Below are 18,609 nucleotides of genomic sequence, written 5' to 3'. Positions count from 1 at the left end.
TAAGAGAAGCGGGCATTACACCCCTTTCTTTGATAGGCTTGTGCTGCTTTTTCTGGAGCAACACATTATAGCACTGGGTTTGCCAAATATCATAATTATGCGAGCCTTCAAGCTTCTTGATGTGAAGCAATGAAGAGCTCTCACCTGTGGTTGCCATAGCAATATGCAACCTGTCAATGCCTGACTCCCTGCAAAATGTGCAAACACTGCACCAAAAGCACACAAAGTGCTCACAGTTGTTCTCCCAAGCTTTATCTCCCACTACGGAAGCACAAATGCAACTTTTCTCCCACTTTATGTGATGAAATCACCAAAATCTGGTTGCTGCAGATTTTGGACAGCACCTTAAATGTGCTCTATTGCCCTTCCAAAGTACTGTAAAACAGTACCAATTGCTCATAAATGATGTACCAAACCTGTACCGGCAAGTACAGCAACTGAAATTGAACCTTTTTCTCACTCAAATCAGTGTACAGCCATGCCAAAACTTGCACAAAGCTGTGCCAAATCTGTACCAGCAGGTACAGTAGCAATAAATGCTCTCCTGGCTGTCCAAGTGAGTGAAAATCAGACTTTTACAGTCCCGAATACTGCATACAACAGTTCCGAACAGAAATTGGGCAAAAGCCCCTTGACTTCAAGCTGATTTCTAAGGATTCAAGGCATAAATGTCTTGCCTGCTGCTTTGCCGAGCTCAACAAGCATAAAATCTTGAAAAGCCCCTTGATTAGATCAATTGCTGATCATACATGGTACATTGACGCACATGAAGGCATCCAGAGTGTTCACGATTCTTCCCACTGGCCACATATACATCCAAATAATGAAAGCCCCTTGATTTACAGGCACATTGAGTGCTTGTAAGGCATCAACACATTATCCACAGCATCAAATGCGATTGCCTGCATGCAAATCAATCCAATCGGCACAAAAGCCCCTTGATTTGCACTGCAATTTGCTGCAAATTTGCCCAAATGTGCGATTTCTCACATCATACAGCATGTATGAGTGCTTAATTGCACAATTACATCAAAAACCCCAAATTTCGACATCCAATTTCCTGCAAATTGATCCTGATTGTGACCAATGTCACCCAATTTTGCCAATTTTGCTCAAAAATTGAGCAATTCGACACCTGTACCTGCTCAATTGATGATTGTACTTGCTCAATTGCAAATCCCAAAAAAGATTGAAGCAGAATACCTTGATTTCTGATTTTTTGTTGCAGGAAAGGGGGGTGATGAATTTGGTGCTGCTGTATAGATGATGCTGCTGCTGGTGATGTTTGATTGCAGGTGCTCGTTGCTGATTGCAGACACGTTGAATGTTTGATTGCAGGTGCTCGTTGCTGATTGCAGGTGCTCGTAGAATGTGCTGTTGACGACGCCACTCGTTGCTGTGCTACACAGTAGACGGCGCCTTAGAGAAGGTGACGTCTCACGGCTAGTTGTGTGGTTCGCTACGATGCGCTGACACGCTTGCCCACGTTCGCCAACGCCTTCGCTCAACGCTCACATGTTTTGGCTCCGATGGACTTGCTCGGGACAGTCATGAAGAGCCTGTTGTATTGACGCCCGTCTGCCTCCAGCGCTCATACGCGTGTTCGCCTGGCTTCGCCTAGCGCAGGTAGCCAAGTGAATGCGCTGGCCTTTTCTTCGCTCACGCTTGCTTGCTGGCGTAGGCGCCTGGCTGGCAGCTGTAGGCGACTGGCTGCGCCGGATAGCTATGCAGCGTGGCTGCTGCCTGTTGGGCAGCGTAGACTACCTGCTGCGCTGCCTGCTGGTTCTTCTCCTGTTGGGCGCAGCCTGTGTGTGAAGAGGCCAGAAGCGACTGTGCTGTTGACGGGCACCCGCCTGGGTATGCGCCTGAATGCCTGGGTATGCGCCTGATTGGCTGGGCAAACCTCCCTCTAGCGCCACTGGACAGATGCTGGTCACCGTGCTTTCTTCAACGAGTTGGAGCTTCTGGATTGGCTGGAGACTTTGAAGACAACAAAGGACCAGGGAAGAATCTACTTGCACTGAATGGAGCTCTGATACCAGTTGAATGGGAGAAGATGAATTAGGGTTAGGTTAGAGTTCATGTGGGAGACATACACAGAGAAACAACAAGGGAGAGAGAGAGAGAGAGAGTTGTGGGGATAAGTCAACTCACCAAGTGTGAGTGTGTGACTCCCCTATCACACATGTATATTGCACTAGTACACATAGTGCACTTAGTACATTAAAAGTACTAAGTGTACTATGTACTATAACTTATGGGCTTGTACACACTATAAGGGTGGGCATTATGCCTTTACCCCAACATAAGCACCCCTTTTTGCACAATCCTCTAACTAGTGCCCCTCAAATGTTGTGTAAGTACCCCTTTCTCATCCTCTATAAGGCTTTTAAGCCTCTTCCAATCCAGCACTGTGGGGAAAAGAGTCTCCCATCCAGCCCACTGGATCGGAAGAGGCTTTTAAGCCTCTTCCAATCTAGCACTATGGGGAGAAGAGTCTCCCATCCAGCCCACTGATATGCATAGCTGCCCCAAGAGGTCTACCATACCCATCCAAGATCAAGTCATTCCACACAATGGGTTGTCTACTGTTAGCCTCAGCTCTGCTGACCGTATTCCCATGCCCGAAGAAGGACGCTTAGGCGTTTTTCACTAAATGGCACCATGGCTTCTGTCAGAATACGCAGCGGTGATGATGACCAGATCTGGGAACACGAGCAAAAAACGCAGGTAGAAAAACAGCACAAGAGAGAGAGAGATGTAGGCGTGTAACTCTGCTCTGATATACACAAGAAGATCCCGATATGATACAAAGAGTGGTATGGGGCTGGGGGCCTATTTATATGCCCCCAGATAGGCAGTCGGCCTGCTGAAAAAGGCCTCCACGACTGCATCAACAGTCGGCCAGCAGCAGAAAGCAGATGAGGCCCACGACTGCATACATCCAGTCGGCCATCATCACAGAGGTCCACGACTGATGTCTAGGCAGTCGGCCAGCTACTGATCCTCCAGCCGCCTCAGGGATGCCTCCCAAGCCACAGAAAAATGGAAAAAAATAGGGGAAAAATGCGGGGAGTGAGGAAAAATGATAAAACACGTGATAAGGGTGGGCACACCCACAACAAAGGCCCTGGTGTATAAAACTGGACAGGAGATGACTTCTAACACCTCCTCTCAGCTCCTGGCTGTGTAACCAACCACTGGGAGCTGGGGTGCCGCCTGAGCAACTCCTGAGATAGCGACTTCATGAAGAGGTCCACCGTACTGTCCTTCGTCGACGAACAGAACTCCAGCAAGATGTCATCAGCAACGATCTGTTCACGAACAAATTGCCTCTGGATGATCATGGGTTCCTCCAATGGAAGCCCAAACCTGCCATGCAACCTCTGCATCTTCACCACCTCACAAGCAGCATCACAAACAGCCCGGTACTCTGCCTCTAATCTCGACAAGGCAAAAGATGACTGTCTCCAACTGCTCCGTAAAACTGCTCCTGGGCCATAAGTAGATCTCCTCGTGTCCGGATCTCTTCCCCAAACTGAGTCACTCCAACCGTGGAGTCGGACTCCATCCAACAATCCCCTCCTGTGTACAAGAATCCCTGATCCTTCGCATGCTGCAGAAACCACGGGAAACGCAATCCTGCCTCCCAAAGAGTCATCCGCAACCATGAGCACAACCGCCTCATCAGGAAGCTCCCGTCCAATCTGGTGTCCATCAACCAGATCAATGAACCATACAGCTTCTGAGTCACAGAGACATCACACTGCTCACAAGGATCAACACCTGTTACGGTGCACAAACAAGTCCTGGAAACCTGATGAAACCTGTCAACCACCCCCTCTGAATCCAGAACCACAAAGCCTGGAGAAACCACCTCCTTCTGCAAGTAAGCACCTGGCACCTGCCTAGCTTTCCGAAAGGTCCCCGTGGAAAGAACATCCTCATCTACTGGAGGTTCTATGTCCCGAACACTACGAGACATCAGAGCATAAGTGACCTGTTCAGCTTCCTCTGACTGACGAACACAAGAACTACCAACATCAGTACTGGAAAGTTCCTGCCAACTATTACCATCTACTGGCAAGCTATCCACCATCTGGTCTCGGAAAGCCCGCACCTGCAGCGTATCCACACTTAAGTGGCCATTACCAGAGGACCTGGGGGAGAGAGTGCTGAAAGCCTGTAAACTCCATTCTCCACTCCGTCTTCCCAAACCACTTGGCCTGTTGCTTTGTCCCGGAGAGCAACAAAGTGCTCATCAAACTCCACCCGTACGCCAGTCTTGCAAACCTGATGCACTGACAACAGATGAAAACCAAGTGCCGGAACATACAACACCTGGGAGGAATGCTTCGCCCCTCTGCCATCGGGAACTATCTCCATCCTGCCCTCACTGTGAACTGGGATAGTGGACGTATCCCCAGTAAGAATATGACCAGAAAGCCTGCAGAGATCCTGTAAACCGGAACGGGAAGGAGTCATGTGCCTGGAAGCACCACTATCGAGAATCCACTCCCGAGTATCCGTTGTGGAGAGTCCTCCAATCTCCTCCCTACCTAAAGAAAATGAAGCATCGGTGTCCATCACCTCCAGGTGCACAAAAGCCGGAGTCTTCATGCTTGCTACTGAGGAATCTTCACCCTTCTCGGTCTTCCGCTTGGGACACTGCCTCCAATAGTGGCCTTTCTCGCCACAATCATTACAGGTCCTCTCTGCCTTCAGTTTTTCCCGGTCAGTGTTAGACTTCTTCTCAGAAGACTTCTCCGATGAAGCCTTCCCTTTGCCCGAGTTACGGCCTTTCGACCCGTTGGCCAGTAAGCTGAAAAAGGCCTCCACGACTGCATCAATAGTCGGCCAGTAGCAGCAGATGAGGCCCACGACTGCATACATCCAGTGGGCCATCATCACAGAGGTCCACGACTGATGTCTAGGCAGTCGGCCAGCTACTGATCCTCTAGCCGCCTCAGGGCTGCCTCCCAAGCCACAGAAAAATGGGAAAAAATAGGGGAAAAATGCAGGGAGTGAGGAAAAATGATAAAACACCTGATAAGGGCGGGCACACCCACAACAAAGGCCCTGGTGTATAAAACTGGATAGGAGATGACTTCTAACAGCTTCGACCCCGCATCCAACCTCCTTTCACTTACGATCCGCTTCCCTGTACTATGAAATCAGAGGGAGATTTCATTGTCTCTTCGAAGGAGAGGGCTTTGGATCCTTATCCCGGATCATGGAGTACCCAGATCAGAGGTGCCTTGGACTCTTCCTACTGGAGCTCAGCCGACACAGAGAGTTACTACTCAGAGGTCCTCACCCCCAACACTCCTCTCATCTTACCATCACCAGATTTTTCCAGCCTAGAGGGGTGGATAGGGAGCTAGGTTGCATGAAACGTTTCCAGTTTGGAAACGGTAAACCCCAAGAGGAAACGGCAAACTCGACTTCAAGGAAACATCGGGGGTAAGCTGACATAATACTTGAAAAAATACAAATTCACATGCACACTAAAGTAGATTGAGGCAAAACATGAGAGGTTTTCATTAATCAATCAGTGATCATAATACAAAACAATTACATGGTTGATACATCTTCATCATCAATCGCTTCCTCATAGCAGGCCCATGGGAGTCACATCAAATCAAGCACGCACACCCTAGAAAGCTAGGCGTCCTCGTCCCGTCGGACCCCACCCCAGCCACCCCCAGCTCATAAGCCCCAAATTCAAGGGATCCTGGCCCGCCATCGAGTGGCCTCATCCTCGCAGCAGACTATCGACATCCCTAGCCTTCTTGTATCACCCATGATGGACATCCTGGATGGGCCCTTGCCCGGCATACAGGGTTAATTCCCATATCCTATCGCTTATTGTACCCTACACCTAGCATAGTAGGATCTAGAACTTTCATCTTGTATATGTTAGAAGTCATCTCCTGTCCAGTTTTATACACCAGGGCCTTTGTTGTGGGTGTGCCTGCCCTTATCAGGTGTTTTATCATTTTTCCTCACTCCCCGCATTTTTCCCCTATTTTTTCCCATTTTTCTGAGGCTTGGGAGGCAGGCGGCTTGAGGATCAGTAGTAGCCGACTGCCTGGACATCAGTCGTGGACCTCTGTGATGCTGGCCGACTGGATGTATGCAGTCGTGGGCTTGATCTGCTGCTGCTGGCCGACTGCTGATGCAGTCGTGGAGGCCTCTTCAGCAGGCCGACTGCCTACCTGGGGGCATATAAATAGGCCCCCAGCCCCCATACCTCATTTGTATCATATTCGGGATCTTCTTGTGTATATCAAAGCAGAGTTACACGCCTACATCTCTCTCTCTCTCTTGTGCTGTTTTTCTGCCTGCGTTTTTGCTCTCGTGTTCCCAGATCTGGTCATCATCTCCGTTGCGTATTCTGACATGGTATCAGAGCCCTAGGCTCTAGATAGGTCTTGGGATTTGTGTGAGCAAGAGGGGGCTGTTTTGTGGCTGATTGGTGGACTGTTCCGGACTGTTCGGGAAGAGGAGAAGCAAGAGGAAGGCGGGCTGATTTGCTGGACAGCCACTTGCAGGTATCAGTTCTTCTTTGTTCCCACCAACCCACCCTTTTCAGAGGACATCCCCGCAATGGCAGATCTGTTTGAGATGGCTGAGAGACATGTGAAGATCCCGACACTCCCCACGTTCCCGGTGGACCGTCAGTTGGACGGGAGCAACTACGGCATATGGAAGGTGATGATGGAATCTGTTCTGGAGTCTTATGACCTCGCCGATTTCGTCGTTGTTGGTGTTCCACGGCCGGAAGTAGAGGAAGGGGAGTTACCGTCGATCCGAAAGGACCGGGGGGCCCAAACGCAGATGTGGGATCGTGTCAACGCCAGGGTCCGTTCGTTTATTTTCCTCAACTGCACACCGCAGGTAATCAATCATGTAAAGCATATGACGCTGGCCAGAGGTATATGGCAGCATTTGGCCTCACTTTACAACAGGGTATTGCCCATGAAGAGGATTTCCTTGGAAGTACAGATGCGGGTTATGAGCCCTGCAAAGTCGTCGACGATGCGGGAGCATATTAACAAGCTGCAGGCACTTCAGCGGGAAGTTCTTCAGGCTAGGAAGGAGATATCGTCAGAGGACATGGCCATCACGTTGCTGTCACATTTGCCCTCTTCGTACTCAGCATTTTACTCCTCTTTGATTACCAGTGGTGTGGCAGGCTCAGCACCATCACGTGGGAGGAGCTTGTGCCCATGGTCCTGGACCAGGAGGAACGATTCACGAACCCTCCTCAGGGTGGAGGTTCAGAGGCCTTTACTGGCCAACGGTCGAAAGGCCGTAACTCGGGCAAAGGGAAGGCTTCATCGGAGAAGTCTTCTGAGAAGAAGTTCGACGCTGACCGCGAGAAACTGAAGGCAGAGAGGACTTGTAATGATTGTGGCGAGAAAGGCCACTATTGGAGGCAGTGTCCCAAGCAGAAGACCGAGAAAGGTGAAGATTCCTCTGCAGCAATCATGAAGACTCCGGCTTTTGTGCACCTGGAGGTGATGGACACCGATGTTTCATTTTCTTCAGGCAGGGAGGAGATTGGAGGACTCTCCGCAACGGATACTCGGGAGTGGATTCTTGATAGTGGTGCTTCCAGGCACATGACTCCTTCCCATTCCGGTTTACAGGATCTCTGCAGGCTTTCTGGTCATATTCTTACTGGGGATACGTCCACTATCCCAGTTCACAGTGAGGGCAGGATGGAGATAGTTCCCGATGGCAGAGGGGCGAAGCATTCCTCCCAGGTGTTGTATGTTCCGGCACTTGGTTTTCATCTGTTGTTGTCAGTGCATCAGGTTTGCAAGACTGGCGTACGGGTGGAGTTTGATGAGCATTTTGTTGCTCTCCGGGACAAAGCAACAGGCCAAGTGGTTTGGGAAGGCGGAGTGGAGAATGGAGTTTACAGGCTTTCAGCACTCTCTCTCCCAGGCCCTCAAGTTTGTGATGAGTGGCAGTCTGGTAATGTCCACTCAAGTGTGGATACGCTACAGGTGCGGGCTTTCCGAGACCAGATGGTGGATAGCTTGCCAGTAGATGGCAGCAGTTGGCAGGAACTTTCCAATACTGATGTTGGTAGTTCTTGTGTTCGTCAGTCAGAGGAAGCTGAACAGGTCACTTATGCTCTGATGTCTCGTAGTGTTCGGGACATAGAACCTCCAGTAGATGAGGATGTTCTTTCCACGGGGACCTTTCGGAAAGCTAGGCAGGTGCCAGGTGCTTACTTGCAGAAGGAGGTGGTTTCTCCAGGCTTTGTGGTTCCGGATTCAGAGGGGGTGGTTGACAGGTTTCATCAGGTTTCCAGGACTTGTTTGTGCACCGTAACAGGTGTTGATCCTTGTGAGCAGTGTGATGTCTCTGTGACTCAGAAGCTGTATGGTTCATTGATCTGGTTGATGGACACCAGATTGGACGGGAGCTTCCTGATGAGGCGGTTGTGCTCATGGTTGCGGATGACTCTTTGGGAGGCAGGATTGCGTTTCCCGTGGTTTCTGCAGCATGCGAAGGATCAGGGATTCTTGTACACAGGAGGGGGATTGTTGGATGGAGTCCGACTCCACGGTTGGAGTGACTCAGTTTGAGGAAGAGATCCGGACACGACGAGATCTACTTATGGCCCAGGAGCAGTTTTACGGAGCAGCATGAGGTTACATTGCAGGTTTGGGCTTCCACTGGAGGAACCCATGGTCATCCAGAGGCACTTTGTTCGTGAACAGATCGTTGCTGATGACATCTTGCTAGAGTTCTATTCGACGGAGGACAGTACGGTGGACCTCTTCACGAAGTCGCTCTCTCAGGACTTTTGCTCCGGCGGCACCCCAGCTCCCTGTGGTTGGTTTCACAGCCAGGAGCTGAGAGGGGGTGTTAGAAGTCATCTCCTCTCCAGTTTTATACACCAGGGCCTTTGTTGTGGGTGTGCCCGCCCTTATCAGGTGTTTTATCAGTAGCTGGCCGACTGCCTGGACATCAGTCGTGGACCTCTGTGATGCTGGCCGACTGGATGTATGCAGTCGTGGGCTTGATCTGCTGCTGGCCGACTGCTGACGCAGTCGTGGAGGCCTCTTCAACAGGCCGACTGCCTACCTGGGGGCATATAAATAGGCCCCCAACCCCCATACCTCATTTGTATCATATTCGGGATCTTCTTGTGTATATCAGAGCAGAGTTACACGCCTACATCTCTCTCTCTCTTGTGCTGTTTTTCTGCCTGCGTTTTTGCTCGTGTTCCCAGATCTGGTCATCATCTCCACTGTGTATTCTGACAGTATAATCTCAGAATCTGAGATCTTAGTTTTCAGTTTTCAGTTTTAGTTTACTGTTGCTTTTTCTTTTTTCATCCACCATGAAGAGATTTCATGGAATCATTTTGGTCTCATAAATCCTTTGGGTCTTTTGAAGACGTTAAAATCTCTCTCTCTCTCTCTCTCTCTCAGCCACTCTCATTATCCCCATGCTTGATATTTTGGAGAGTGGTATACCATCTATTGGGGGCTGATTCTCCTCTCATGTTTCATGTTTCATGTTTCATGCTCTTGGTATTCCAAGATGAGATTTCCATGGACAGTTTTGTATCACTCCTAGTGAGATAGTTTTGATTTGTTCTATTTTATTTTCCATTCCATGATGAGATATGCCATGGACATTATTGTATCACTTTGGTTTCAAAGGCCCATTGGATCTTTAGTAGGCTCTCTCTCTCTCTCTCTCTCTCTCTCTCTCTCTCTCTCTCTCTCTCTCTCTCTCTCAGATCCACCAATTGTTGTAACCTTTTTGGTCTCATAGGTCATTTTGGCCTTTTGAGGACGTTAATATATCATTTCATTTCTCTCTCTCCATGCAGCACAAAGATTTTGAAACCAACTGTTTCTTTGGATTCACAACACTTGGAGCTTGCCTTGTTCGGTTACCAGATTTTTTTTAACTAACTTACATTTGAAGAGGCAAATACACAGATCACTTACAAATCCAAATCCTCCACTCATTAGCGTTGGGCCTGATATTGCAAATGTGCAGTCTGAAGCAGCAAGTTTAGCTAGGAACATATTCACATATGGAACTTCATCAACGATGGCTGCCACTCCTCCTGCTTTATAAGGTCCCTTCACCAAAGCACTGGTATAATCCTCGGTACTACTAAGTGGTATAAGACTTTTCTCCGATATGTGGAAGGTCGTGGAGAGATAATCTTTGATAATTGACCCCTTTTGGTAGCCAATTGGAAAGCCCTTTTGCTGCAATGAGCTGATGTTTAGGGTTTCTGGAGAAAGCTTCTGAACTGTCAAGATTGAGCTCAAACTTGCAGTGTAGCTGGACCCAAGGAGAAGGATGAAAAATATCCATGCCATCATCACAACGTTTGCTAGAGGATTCTTTATGGAATCTCCTGAGCCAGATGCGATGTTGTGAATATAAGGTCTGGTATCACCTTAAGGCGTAGCAAAAGAAAACGTTGCATGTGTAACATACTTACTTTTAAGAAAGACTTGTATCAATGCAACAAACCTGTTAAGATTTATTCAATGGATGTGAGAAAGGTGTTGTTCTTGGAAAAAATACACATTCTAAAGCAAGATTTACATAATTTTCAGAAATACATATTATAAGCAATCCATATACTTAGATAACTAAGCTAACCAAATATATATACTCACTCTGCGTGTGAGAGAGTGTGCGTGTGCGTGTGTGTGTGAGAGAGAGTGAGAGAGAAAGAAAGAAAGAAAGTTATATACTACCTCTGTGTGTGTGTGTGTGTGTGTGTGTGTGTGAGAGAGAGAGAGAGAGAGAGAGAGAGAAAGAAAGAAAGAAAAAGTTATATTAAATGTCTTCAAAAGACCTAATGGGTCTATATTTCTGGCCCACTAAGGCGGAGGGATGGTATCCACAGGTTACAAGGCCAGGATGGATCCATAGTTGCGGATCCCCCCCGAGGTGCAAGCCATTGCCACAGATTTCTTCCATTCTCTTCTCACGGGTGCTCCCCTATCCTCTCACGTGTTGGACACGCGTAAGCGGGAGGAGCTTGCAGAGGCTCTGACAACACTCCCTAGGGCAAATGCTGAGGAGAAGATGGACTTCCAGTTTCTTTATTTCTTCGGCATTGGGATCTCATGGAAGGCAGCTTCAATGAGATTATGACCATGGACTCATGCCGGAGAGGCTATCAGAGGGATTGATTCATTTCATTCCCAAGAAGAGTGGTGACAGATTGGAGATTCGGTAGCGGAGGCCCATCACCTTCCTAGAGGGACCACTTACAAAATCCTAGCCAAAGCCATCAACAGCTGGCGCCGGCGCCGATGTTGGGAGCCTTTCCTCCCAATTTGATTCATGGCACACGGGTTTCGTGGACAGCAGATTCAATATTTTGGAGGCGACCACTTTGGCTAGGTTGAAGCAACGTGATCTTATAGTTCTCCTTCTAGATTTTGAGAAAGCCTATGATAGGGTGGATTGGGGATGGGATTTCCCGAGGCGTGGGTCCAAGGTGTTTCTGGGCTCTATTCGGCTCCTCACAGCCAAGTTCTCATTTAGGGAGCGAGGGGTGGCATCCACTGGCACCTTATCTATTTTTGTTTGTAACCGAGGCCATGAGCAGTTTTCTCGTTGCTCAAGAGACATGGCTCCATGGGCTGCATCTTCACTTCCGTGTGCAGGAGGAGCTACTCGATTCAGAGTTTGTTGATGTCACAACAAGATCCCTATTAGGAGATGAGGAAAACCTCCAGAGATTCACTGAGGCGATAGAGATCCTTTGCCGAGCATCTGGAGCACAAATCAACTGGCACAAGTCATGTGGATTTTGGGTTGGCTAAGTGCCTACCCCGACTTGGAGGCTAGCGGAGGATTTTAGTGGATCTCGAGTGGCACTCCAATTCATTACCTTGGATGCCAGGTTGGTATTGATATATCCTTGGAGCAGCAACTAGCCCCTCTTCTTCTGAACATTTGGAAGAAGCTACTATACTGGAGTTCAGCTTGGCTTTCCGTAGCTAGCCGGGTCATGGTGGCGAACTAGGTTCTTCTCACCATGATGTGGTACATTACCTCTTGCTAGGCCTTCTCCCGAGCTTGCATTGGCCAGGTTCAGTAGTTGCTCCAAAACTTACTTTAGGCTGGTAGTGCGACAGGAGGCCTGCTAGGACCAAGGTGGCCTGCAAAGTGATCATTCAGCCCATGACACCGGGGGGGCCTAGGCATCATCGACCCCTCTATTCAGAGCCGCGCCCTTTCGGGCAAGTTGATAGTTCGTGGCCTTCTTTTGGATGGCGAACCTTGGAAGGACTTCCTCCTTGCCAGGATCTCTGCCCGCATCCTAGTTTTGGGAGATCCTTGAACCTAGAACACGCGATGGATTTTCACGGAAATGTGGGCTTGTGGCTTTAGCCTTGCATTTGGGGACAGATTTGCAACCAGTCTCTTGCGCGCTTGGGATCACCTCGGGCTGGTCCTTCAGTAGTCCACTGAAGTTGCATCCGAGGAGTGCCTTTATCAATCTTTGATTTGGAACCCCCTGGTCCATTTGCCTAGTGGTCATATGTTGGGGGCTCGCCTGCACGTATGGTGGGGAGAGCTGGGTATGGGTCCCGCTCGGTCACTCGGAGATTGGCTCATTTTCAGACAGTTGCGCCCGAAGACCCCAGGAGAGGAGCCTCACTGGGATACGGGGTAGGGACATACTTAGCCTTGACATCAACTCTTCCACCCCCCCGAAGTGGTTGTCCCCAATCCCAGACCCTACCTCCCCGTAGTGGTTGGGAGTGTTCACCAGCAGGCACACGACACCTTCTCTATTGGACCACATGGTAGACTTGAGAGAGCAGAGCCCCCTTTGGAGGATTTCAGTGGGGCTGCATGTTGTAGAGGGTGAGGGTGATTGGTTTTCATGCACATGAATGGCACATAGACCCTCCTCCAGCAGCCAAGGTGAACATAGAAAGAAAGAAAGAAAGAAAGATTTTATTAATGTCTTCCAAAAGACCGAACTCGGCCTATGAGACAAATCAGTGTACTTGTGTGGGGTATCCTCTATCATCCCAACAAAATGAAAAAGTACTGAACTAAAAAGCTGAATCTGGGTGTGCAATAAGTACAATGAGTGGGGGAGGGGATGGAGCTCTACTGCTAGGAGCATGCAAAGCTATATGCATGGAGTATACAATCATGATATGCAACCTAGCTAGCTCCATCCTGTACCATACTGGGGGTATAAAATGGTATACATCAATGAAGGGGGTGTCCACATCTCCCTGAAGAACATGCCTGGGTCTGCTCTGAAGCGAGCGAGTCGCTCCGCACCCTCTCTGTGAAACTGAGCTCTGATCTCTGACATCTCTCTCTCTGGTATAGGCGTGGTGTCCGAAAGCCAGGTGTCCTCTGTCTCTTGCGGGCTCTGAGTGTCTCTGCTCTCCGGAGAGTAATTCCCTGCTCTGTAGGGGCTGGGAGTGGGGTGGATCTCTACATAAAATGTAGTAACCTGTGTCTGTCGTCCCCCCTCTGGAGCTGTCTGAACCTGTAATGATGTCTCTCTATGACGTTGTATGTCTAGAATGAATCTCCCCAGTATGCGCTAGTCTGCTGCCTCAAAGAGGTGGCGCAGGGAATGTGGCTCTCTGAATAAAATGGGATCTCTCTCTCTCTCATGGCTGTATATGCTTTGCATATGCATACATAATGCTCCTCACTCTCCACCTCCTCTCTGCACAATCTGCATACCCTCTCCTCTCGAGGGATCCGTGCTGCTCTGCCAGTCTCGATCTCCAATCGATGTGATGAGACTCTAAGCTGACCAATAGCTACTCGAGAGCCGTGTGGTAAAAAGCCCTCCATGTATCTAGGCCTCTCTATAAATCCATCATCAGTGATACTCATGAAGTGATCTCTGTAGTACAGCATCTTCGGTGGAAGAGGCTGTGTAGGCGATATCCATGTCTCTCGTGTATAGAGCTGCCAAAGGTCCTGTCTCAATACTCTGTTCCTCTCACTTTGAGAGAGACGGATATGTGGTGCATCCCTGTCATACTGGAATGGTGGTAGATGATCCATGTCTAGGCCATGCTGTGAGAACCAATGTGTGACCTGTGCATACCATGATCCTCTGTCTCCTGCCTCAGCCAGCTGTCTAGATGCCTCAAAAGCTCTGTATGACAATCTGTCCTGTGGCATCTCTATGAATCTTACGAGACCATTGTTACCCTTTTGTGCTACCCTTTTTGACCTATTACGTGTTGCCCTTTCTGAATCATATGAGGTTAGGATATGGCCACGCTCATACAACAAGGGACAAAATTAATAGGGAGAGGCCGTTTCCATGTAGCTGGCAGTGCCCAAGATGCGCTCTCAGGGCCATCAACCCCACCACCACCACATGCAAGGAGACTCAACTTCAGAAGAGGTCATGTGGAGTAGACGATGCAAAAAGGTGACATGCTTTGAGGAGGGGGGACACGTGGGTGATCTTGATTTGACATTGACCATGTGATAGCAGGCATATAGTCTGGAATATGGTCTCTACCATCATAGGAGGCGCAGCAAACTCTGCTCGGATAATGTCATGAGGTATTGACGGTTTGCTGCGTATCATGCATGCCATCATGAGGGCCTGTGGTCTCTCTATCTGTGTCCACCAATGGGTAGCAAGGCCTGGCGCCCATACCACTGCTCCATACATCAGTGCCGGTGTGACTAATGTGTCAAATAGCCACCCCTTCGTCTGGGGCTCCTGAAAATGCACCTTTTTGCACTGTCTCTCTAGCATAGCCAATGCTGCATATCCCCGTGTCAATCTAGCTCTGGCTGCTGAACCCATGGTGATGAAGCACGTGGTTGCTACAGAGAAGGTAACCCCTAGGTACACGTATGATGTCACCACCTCCACCTGGCGTCCTGCGAGAGTGAATGTCAGCTGACTCCTGCCCTGTCTCGATGTATGAAAGACCATAACCTTGGTTTTCCCAAGGTTCACAGTAAGACCCCTCTGTGTGCAGAAATCATCGAGTGCATGTAGATGCTGCTGTAGATCTCCTGGAGACTCAGACACTAATATAATATCATCAGCATAAAGCATAATATGTACTGAGATACCTGCTAGATCAACTCCATCTCCGCCTCCCTGTGTAATGAAGTCAGCCACCTCATCAACGTATAACCCAAATAGCGTGGGGGAAAGTGGGCATCCTTGCTTCACACCAATGGTGCTAGCAATAGTCTCAGAAATACCTCCTGGGCATCTGACTCGCCCAAAAACCTGCTCATATAATGCATAGATGCCCCATGTCATATCTGCTGGTATGCCAAGAGACTGCACACGCTGAAAGAACCTCTCTCATGGTACTGTGTCAAATGCCTTGCGGAAATCCACAAAGCAGTAATAGAGCTTTCTCTTCCTCACTCTGGCGTGATCAATCATACATCTCAAAGTGAATACATGGTCAGCGGTAGAGAAAGCTCTCCTGAATGCCTGCCCTGATGAGCGTAAACCCGCTCGCTCAGCATATAAGCTAAGCTCTTGCTCCAACACTGCACCATAGAGTTTGGCCAACACGTGGCCAACCATAACCATCCTATAGTTGCTCGGATCAAGCATATCCCCTGTTTTGCAATGGTGTGCATCATCCACTCCGCAGGCAAACCCTCTGCTAGTGCCCTGTTAAACAGGTGTGCAAGAAAAGGAGCCAAAGAATCTACTGCATATATGAGATGCTCACGCTATAGGCCCATATGGTCGGCGGCCCATCCATGCTATAGGCGGCGGATAGCTTCCTTTACCATCGAGTGGGTAAAGAAGCTAGCTGTGGTAGGTCGAGGCTCCTATGGCTGAGGTATAGGTGGCTGTTGTGGGGCGTGGTATAGGCCCTCTGCATATGTGTGCCATGTCTGTGGGTCTGCAATGGGTGTCAGTGTCCGGGGCTCTCTGAAGTGCTGCCATGAGATAGGGCTATCTCTACTCATGATGAAATGGAAGATCTCTAGCTCCTGTATCTCTGCGAAGGCCCGCCTTTTGCGGCAAGTAAGTCTCCTCATCTCTCCTCGACTCTTGCTCTGTGATGGCTCCCAAGGCTCTCTGTATGCAGAGCCGTGAGTAAAGGGCTCTGCACTCGTCATCATACCATCTGTCCTGGGGCATAGTCCCAGATCTCGGAGGCTTGGGAAGCTCTGTAATGCAGCCGTGTGTAGGAGTGATGCCAGCTGGGCTATAATGGTATCCATAGGTGCCAGGGGATCCATGAGTAGGAGCCCATCCTCTACTCTGCCAATGTATATGTCTGCCATGTCATGTGTGAAGTAGATGGTAGTGTGTGGCATCGGTATGTGGGGGGCTGGTGCTACTGGTGATCCGGCTAGTGAAAATGCCAAGTATGTATGATCTGCCGCCCCAATAGGATGAGGTGGGATGGAGAATGAGGTGACAAGCTGTGATGCTTCCAAAGACCCCATAATGTAGTCTACCACCGTGCCTCCGGTTCGTGTATGACCCCCATGTGGGAAGCATGTCAACCCTCCTAATCCCGGCCACTATAGCATCCCGTTATAAATAACGAGACGATGCTTGGCTCCCAACTCTAGTAAGTGGTCCCCACAATGTCCTCTGTCTAGTCCAGTGTCCTCTGATGCCCGACTAGCCCCTCTCTCCTCTGGATCCACAAGGTGGAGGATCTCCATGTCATCATAGTCATACATCTCACACTGTCTGCTCTGTGTGTGGGTATTGAAGTCACCCGTAAGAAATACCTCCCCTAGTGTAGAATAATGCATAATCTCCTCTGACAGACAAGTGTATGGCGAGGCTCTTGTCTCCTCCTCCTATGGCATGTCCTCTGTAATGACATAGGAGGATCCTGATGGAGAAAAGTAACATAGGGCTATGTATATAACCCTGTCGTGTGAGAGCTATAAGCTGATCCACATGTATCTGGCCCCTCTGGATCCTGTGCTACCACTCTCAGTCTCCCCTGTAGTTCCCATCTGAATTGAATTGCTACTCCCCCCGACCCTCTCGAGGTACCTTGGCGTGTGGTCCTCCTGTATGCTGACTCCCACTGGAATCCCTCTACTCGAGGTAGCCCTCTCTCTGGGCTCTGATGTGTCTTTGTCAGAAGTATGATGTCTCTCCTCACCATAACATGCTCTAGTCGTCCAGGCTGCACCCATAGTGAACCATTACAGTTCCATACTATCATGTGTATCTTTGTCAGTGGCCTGGTATGTGTCCCATAGGCCCCAAACCGCTAATCCATGGGCCGGCCATCAATGATGACCTGACCATCTCGATAGAAGGCCTCTTGCCTTCTCTCCTCATGTGTAAGACTCGTGGCATGCAAGCTCTCCTATGCTCTAGCTGCATCCTCGTGAGATCATCATCCAAGAAAATAGGAGCTCCCTCTAAGCCTCGTAGTATGACCCTCTTCCTCATGAAGATGGTGCGTGCCTCCACATCTCGAAACTGTATGTTGAGAGCTCTCTTCTGTCATGTCTTTCCCGGCCCTCCAAGCTTTGAGGAAGGGGGGGGGGTCCCTCATGTGAGTATCCAAGTCGTGTGCATAGTGTCCGCCCATCCCCCTCGGGGGTAGAGTCGGCTACCTCGGGAATCCCCGTGACTCTCACATTGAGTCTACGAGCATGTCGCATCCGCTCCTCCTCAATGGTGGTGTTGACGATTTGGAGCCCTTCTTTTTGGGCATCCTCTTTCACTTCCTTTTTGATGTTCCTCTTCACCACTTCTACCCAACCCTCCCTTGTTGCCTCCATCTTACCTTCTAGGCTCTTGGTGATTGCCTTGGTGAGTTCCTCTTTGATGGCCTCTTTGTCAACTTCCACAATCTCCCCCTCCTCCCGTGGTGGTCGGTCCCGTAGAGAGATCACCTCCGCTTTGAGGATGTCGATTTCCTCCTTCATAGTGTCCCGTTCCTTCTTCCATCCCTCTTTCTCCTCTTTCCATGCTTGTTTCTCCTTCTTCCCTCCTTCCTTCTCTTTCTCCCTCTCCTTCTCCCAAGTCTCCTTCTCCCTTTTCCAAGCTTCCTTCTCTTTTTGTAAAGCTTCGATCTCCTTCTCGACTCTGGAAAGTCGGTTGATGATGTTGTTGATGGCGGAGTCCGCCGTCTTCTTGTTTTCTCTGATGGAGATGTTCAGCTTATCCTCCATTTTGACTGTCTTCTCTTTGCTTGCACCCTTGGCCATGTCGATGTACCTAGGAGAGATAGAACCCCAACACTTATGTTGCTGCCTTGGAGACCTGAGCAAGGGTGGGTGAGGAAAGGGTAGCGAACATAACCTAGATTGGGCTGGGGCTTCACATGGCGGCGGCAGCAGCACAAGCGACGACCAAAACGAAGCGACGGGGAGGGGATGTGCAGGCGACGGAGAGAGAGAAAGCGCAGGCGATGGGGAGAGAAAGAGAGAGAGGCGACGGGTAGAGAGATGCGAAGGCGATGGGGGGGAGAGAGAGAGAGAGAGAGAGAGAGAGAGAGAGAGAGGTAGGCAGCAGGGAGAGAGAGAGAGAGAGAGAGAGAGGTAGGCAGCAGGGAGAGAGAGAGGTGGGAGGGGATGTGCAGGTGGGAGAGAGGGCAGGGGGGCTGGCAGGAGAGAGGG

At 49.6% G+C, this 18,609-nt stretch overlaps 1 protein-coding gene across 1 annotated transcript in view; it reads right to left on the bottom strand.

The window, feature by feature from the left end:
• The window catches only part of LOC147610363 (glutamate receptor 3.3-like), a 34,482-nt gene extending 23,960 nt beyond the window's left edge, over positions 1 to 10,522 (bottom strand). Inside the window, exons 1-2 of the mRNA XM_086786404.1 lie at positions 10,496 to 10,522; positions 9,987 to 10,408 (exon numbers count right to left, since the gene is read on the bottom strand). Coding sequence (XP_086642530.1) covers positions 9,987 to 10,373 — 387 coding nt within the window. The 5' untranslated portion in view covers positions 10,374 to 10,408; positions 10,496 to 10,522. The remainder of the gene's footprint in view (positions 1 to 9,986; positions 10,409 to 10,495) is intronic.
• Positions 10,523 to 18,609: the final 8,087 nt, after the last annotated feature.

The sequence above is a fragment of the Cibotium barometz genome, chromosome 49 (assembly GCF_041138505.1).
Source record: "Cibotium barometz isolate CiBa-2024 chromosome 49, ASM4113850v1, whole genome shotgun sequence".
Lineage (NCBI taxonomy): Eukaryota > Viridiplantae > Streptophyta > Polypodiopsida > Cyatheales > Cibotiaceae > Cibotium > Cibotium barometz.
The sequence above is the reverse complement of the archived record's forward strand: the minus strand, read 5'-3'. Positions and strand labels throughout refer to the sequence as shown.